The 6,000-nt window shown below is 43.2% G+C and overlaps 1 protein-coding gene across 1 annotated transcript in view; it reads left to right on the top strand.

Moving 5' to 3' along the window:
* The window catches only part of ARHGAP32 (Rho GTPase activating protein 32), a 150,132-nt gene that overhangs the window by 14,496 nt on the left and 129,636 nt on the right, over positions 1 to 6,000 (top strand). The window contains exons 2-3 of the mRNA XM_010008099.1: positions 1,788 to 1,879; positions 3,355 to 3,439. Of these exons, the coding sequence (XP_010006401.1) occupies positions 1,788 to 1,879; positions 3,355 to 3,439 (177 nt within the window). The remainder of the gene's footprint in view (positions 1 to 1,787; positions 1,880 to 3,354; positions 3,440 to 6,000) is intronic.

Below are 6,000 nucleotides of genomic sequence, written 5' to 3' on the forward strand. Positions count from 1 at the left end.
ATGTTCTGTGCAGCTGTGGCACGATGGAGTGAAAGCACTGCTGGTGTGTAGGGTTGTGAAAGGCAGAACTGGCAGAGTGACTGTCCTGGCTTCATATTCACTCAGTGATGTTGAAAGGGGAGGGCTCACTCACAGTAGCTGCAGCATCCCTTTTCCAAGGGCAGTGCTGCCCATAGCAGGATTTTGTCTGGGTGCAGAGAACATGCTCTGCTGAAGTGGTCCATGAGCCTCAGGGATGTTGGTTGGACACAGGCAGGTGTCTATGTTGTGTGTCTGCATCTGAGCCAGGAGAAACAGATACCCTGCAAGTGTTGCTGTTGTCCTCATCTTGGCTGAAGTAGTTGAACCAGACCCAAAGTGCCTATTTATCTCTGGTGACTGTAAAAGTAGCCTGAGGTACATAACACAGTTGTAGCTGAGGACCTCCTGCTTGTCTAGAGCTGAGTGGGATGAATCACTCACTCCCTCTAGCTCTGTTGCTCTTGGTTAATGAATATGGGCTTGCTGAATGGTTTTGACTTTTTTATTGCAGCTCTTTGTAATGTGGTGAAGCAGATGTAAATTTGACCCATGACAAGCTAAAATGAGAGCTTCAGGGAGGGGCATGAGAAAGATTCCCTCATGGTTTGTCCCATTTGTGGGTTGCTAGCTGGAATTGTCATTGTCTGAGTCCAAAGTTTCAGGGCTGAGGATCAAGGTGTTCCTGTATTTTGCAGTGCTGCCTCCAGCTGCATTCCATGAGATGTAACACCTTTGGAACTGGTTGTCTCTGTTCAGAGATCCTTTGGTGGACCAGCTTGGAAGCACTGGTACTGATCTTCTGGATCAGGGAACTCATCTGTTTACTCCTGTCATCAGAAAAGGGATTTGATGTAATACTTTTTTGGTCCAGGCCTTTGAGAGGGGGAACACTGAAGTGCGTCTCTTCTCTTGCTTGAGCATTCACTGTTTTGGACGTTATGCAAGTTTTGTAGTGCAGAATAAAAAGCTCCTTCAACTGATCTTACCCACATCACTAATGAGCTGTCTCTGGCCAGCACTGGGGACCGTGTTTTTCTCCTTCTCTGTCAAGTGTCTGCTTATCTTCCTGTTTGATCACTGCTCCTTTTGGAAAAGCCTCACCTTAACTCCCTCATTCTTCTGGAGCTTAGAGCCTGGTACAGCACAGCAAGAGAAGATGGTGCTGATGGTGGGTGCCATCCCAGCAGAACTCACAGCTTGTGGAAAAGCAGCTGGAGGGAAGGAGAGGATGGGAAAGCAAGACAGACACATTAAAAGAGGGAGATTGGAGTTCTGGCCTCACCAAAATAAAATCATTTTAGTGATTAAGGAATTTTAATTTGCTCATGCACTCACCAGTAGCTTCAAACATTAACTTGATTTTCCACTATTTGAGCTATTCAGCTGCTTCTGGTGCCTCTGCCTGAATCCAAGTGCACAGATGTTTGGAAAATCAGGTACTTAATGAGGAGTGTAAGTATGGAGTTAGGAATGATTATTAGACTCCTACTTCTGAAAATCTCTTCTTGAGAAACCAGTAGTGACGAAAAAATATGGGATCTCCCTGTTGCTGCTCAGAATTAACAAGGCTCTGTGATGTGGTTCAGGAAGACCTCATGTACTAGGTCAGAACCCTGAGGTTCAGTTTTCCTTGTTGAAAGTACAGCTTCTAGCACGTGTGAGATTTGAGTTGTGTTTATACATCTATGTAAAAATATACAGGCAGAGATCTATAACGTGCAGTCAAATTTGAAGTTCTTTTGCTTTTTCTTTCCTCTTTTTTGCAGGCAAGAGGTGCAGATATCCCTGACATTCCAGGGGAGTTGCCTCTCCGGACCTGTGGCAGCACAGCAAGTATGAAAGTGAAGAATGTAAAAAAGTAAGAACAGTGTTCTTTGATATTCCTGTCTTTGCTGGGCTTCCAGTGTTGCTATCCTGGGTTTTAGCTATCGTGCTGCAATACAGCTGGGGCATTTGGCACCAGTTTTCAATAGTGTCTTCATCTGAGCTGCTAAGATGCATGTGAACAAAGTAAATCATAGCTAATATAGTCTAAAACTGGGGATATGAGAAGTTTGGTTGGTGCTTTCACCTGTTTCTGACCATAGAAGAAAAGCATATAAAAGTTTGAAACCTCACTGTTGCTGTATTTTTAAATTTTTGTGATTTCTTCCTAAAATTGATTTTTTTAAAATTTTTTTTTTTTTAAAGAACATTATATATAAAGAAACCTAAGGAGAGGGGAATGTATAAATGAGATCCTTTTTCATGTCTTCCTATGCTCTGGGAAGCTAAACCAGGACAAGTGGGTGGCCCAGATATATTTTTTGATTTGGTATTTTCTCTCTTCTCCTTTTTTTGCACTCTGCCCTGTACCTCTTCATTTGAATGGGTTTTGAACTGTTTTTCTTTTTTAAGGGCATTTTTTTCTTCTTCCCTCATGGGGATATTTATTTTTTCTGTGGGCTTGCACTGTCTTTCTCTCTCTTTCTCTCCCAGAGAATATAAACTAGCTTATTCTGCTTGCTGCTAAGTTTTCAACCCTCTGACCTGCCAGGGGATCAGAAGCAATCAATATTACTTGATTTGTCTTTGCTAAGAGTGCTGACTTGAGGACCAGAGCTCCCCAGTATTGATTGATCTGTGCATTCAGATCACCTCTCTAGTGCTCTGATGCTGTAAGGGAAATGGCTCTTTGTTCCACTGCTGAGCAGCCAGATGCAGCATCTCACTTCCCACTTCTATTCCCGTGGGAAGAGAGAGCTAGATAATGACAATCTCATTGGCTCACCACCAGAAATATCTATAGGAGTCTATAATAGCTTCAGCAGAAGCAAGAGCATGTTGCAGAGCCAGAGGATCTCCCCATCAGCCATCAGTGTAACTGGAAACACTTGGGAATAATTATGCCTCACTTTTGAATTTTAAAAAGGCAAAGGATAAATAAATAGCGTTTGTTCTGCACCCTCAGATACATCAACCCGGGACTGATGGGCTGTGATGCCTTTCACAGGTAAAGTTCTCCTTTCCTTTGTGTCTCGTGTAAGGCTGTGTATTTGCACTGCAGAATGCATTTGTGAAGGTCAAGCAGCTTGTCCCTGCACCAGTTCCTCAAGCTGTGGGCTGTGGTGTTGATGGAATTGCCACCCAGTTCCTTAAGGATGCGCTGAGAAAAACCACTTGGCTGTTTAGTTTTCCTTTCTCACTCAGTTCTGTTCTCCACTGTTTTGGTGCATCACATCAGCAAACCCCTCTGCTCCCTTGGCTTTTGGATGAGCAAGTCATTTTTATTTTATAGCAGCATTGTTTCCAAGCTTTGCCTCTGTCTGATGTTGGGCTTTTGATGTGCTTCAGGTTATCCTTTACAAAGGGTCATTTCCCGAAGATGGCCGAATGTGCACATTTCCATTATGAAAACGTGGACTTTGGCAACATACAGGTGAGTTCTATATGCTTTTCTTTTAGATACAAAACATCCTTGTGTTTGGCTGCCAACTAACCATGTGGGGGAGAGGGCAGGGGACCTCTGCTGAGGTTTGTTTAGTGTGTTGCAAAATGTTTAGTGATAAGATGTTGAAGCAATGTTGTGTCTTTTTGGAATTGCTTCCATATGCTGGGCCAGAATCTTTACTCTGCCACGTGGCCACCCCTTTGAGGCTGGAGATGATTTTATTTCTGCTGGATTTGACTGATGTCACTGGTTTGAGACTGCATCAAATAGTTATAGAGTCATCTGCATTAACTGCATGCATATTATTAGTTTGTGTGTCTGTGTCTTTAAACAATTGTGTGAATGTGTTTAAATAAATATTTATATATTATAATTCAGTTTTATCCATTCTCCTTATGTTATCTGAGCTCTGCATTGTGCGTTGCAGCAGCTGTGTCATCAGAATACAAGAAATTGCTAGTCAGCCTGAGTTGCATTTCTGGAAGTGTTGCAGGCTTTGCTGCTTTGTGATCCACCCATCAGAAAGGGAGGCAGGAGCAGTTTTCATTGAGCAGTGCAGGGGAGGGCTGAGAACCAAGAATGGTTCATCAGCTCATGAACAGGGCACATCTTGTTCTGCACTCAGAGAGGCAGGGATGCCTCCAGCATCTGCCAGGCTTGTAGCCAAAAAGAGGTTACAACCTTTTCATTTGTAAAACATTTCCTGTAATATAGAGTGAATTATTTACAGCCTTTCATGTTTCTGTACTTGACAGTTTTGCAGGCAGAACTGCACATCCCTTTGCTCTGGCTCTAAAACTCAGACTGAGGAGGAGTTGGGGTCCTATTCAGGGCTCTTATCTGCTTTTTGTCACACTTAGTGGCTCTAAGTGGGTCCATTTTCGTGACCAGGGGCTGTATGTGCAGTAGCAGAGGCACAACAACAAAGGCAGAGCATTAGACAAAAGAGGGGGCATAAGAGGACTTCAGTGCCAAGAGCCCAGCTCCCAACAAGGTCTCTGGAGGATGGGCTGCAGACACAAACAGGAGCATTCCTCAAGTTTCTGAAACAAAACCATGCTTCTTTATTTTCAGTTGCTGTCTGTAGGAACAGTGTGACTGATCTGTCCCTGGTTTTAGTCTCCTGGTAATTTTCTGGTTCAACACTGTGGTCATCTGGGAGAGAAGTTTGATGTTGCAGTAGGTGTTGAGCAGGTTTCTGTGGAGACACAGATGTGCTTTGCATCCTGCAGTGCCCAGAGTTTTCCTTCCCATTGTTCAGAGATACTCCACACAACGTGCAAGCCTTTGCATGGCACATTTAAAGCATTAAAGGATACAGGAGAGGGTACTAGGAGAGTTGGTAGGCTGAGACTTTTGTGTTCGTGAGAGGGAGAAGTAAAATCAGAACTATTTTCTGGTGGGAAGTTGCCACAAGCAGGAGCTAGTGGTTCCTGGCACTCATTTTGTGCTCCTACTTACTTGTCCTCTGTGTTGTGCCCTTGGGCACTAGCAGAACACTTCAGCTGTAAGCAGAGGAGTGGACTGGCTGCAGAACAGAAACTGGGGAAGAATACAGCCCAGGAAGGAAAAGTAGGATTTGTTCTTCAGCCACATCAGGCCTCTGAGCTGTTTTCTCTCACAGTGTCTGTGTTGTGATGCAAGGAGAACACTGGATGGGAGGCACTGTCAGAGTGAGTGTGTGTGTTTCCACCACTGCCACCTCTGGAAGCCATACACACAACTACTTGTGTACCCACAGCAAAGCATGTGCTTCAATAAGGTGAATCAAGCCCCAAGTACCAACTCTGTGCTTCTTTTCCCTTCCTTTTTCTAAGCAAGATTTCTGATGGATCCCCATGGTGTAATGACTTTTTAATATGGATAAAAATGCCTTAAGAACAGAGCTTTGCTCCAGAAATACAAAAGGTCATGGCATTACATTATTTCCTTAGTAGAAGACCAGTATCAGTGGTACAAGAAATGAAAGCTATTAATAAAACAGCAGTATTAGTTTACAAGCTTAAAAATAGGTTCAAGTAGGGCTCATACATTTTAATCTAATGGCATTCATTGATGGCTTCTTTGGGATAACAAGGTAGACTAGAGAATAGCAGTGGGCTGAAGTGACTTGTAACTGACAGCTTGGCACCTAATACTGAATTACTGAGTTGCATCTGAGTGGTGGTGGGTGTAAACTCCTTTCAAAATCTATTCACTGTTAAAAATTTGCATAGTAGAAGTGCAGTATTATCTAGCTATGTCAGGAATTGTGTAATGCTGTCTATTAACAGCCTGGCCAATTTTCAGATTGTTTTGTAATGTTTATGTCACTTATAATATGGTCTCGTGGTGCAATAGGTATTAATATCTTGGCACTTCACCTCATGAGGCCATTTTAAATTAACTTTCTGAGATGAATAAAAAAGGATTTGTTCTCTCCTTATCCTAGCACCACGCTAACATAACTAGTTGCCTTTTGGGATGCTTTTCCCTTCAGAAGTGTTCTGCTCTGCTGCTTTCAACAGCAATGTATTTTAACCTTATCTGCCTCTGGCCAGCAAGACACA

This window comes from Chaetura pelagica, unplaced genomic scaffold (assembly GCF_000747805.2).
Source record: "Chaetura pelagica isolate M959 unplaced genomic scaffold, ChaPel_1.0 scaffold32, whole genome shotgun sequence".
Lineage (NCBI taxonomy): Eukaryota > Metazoa > Chordata > Aves > Apodiformes > Apodidae > Chaetura > Chaetura pelagica.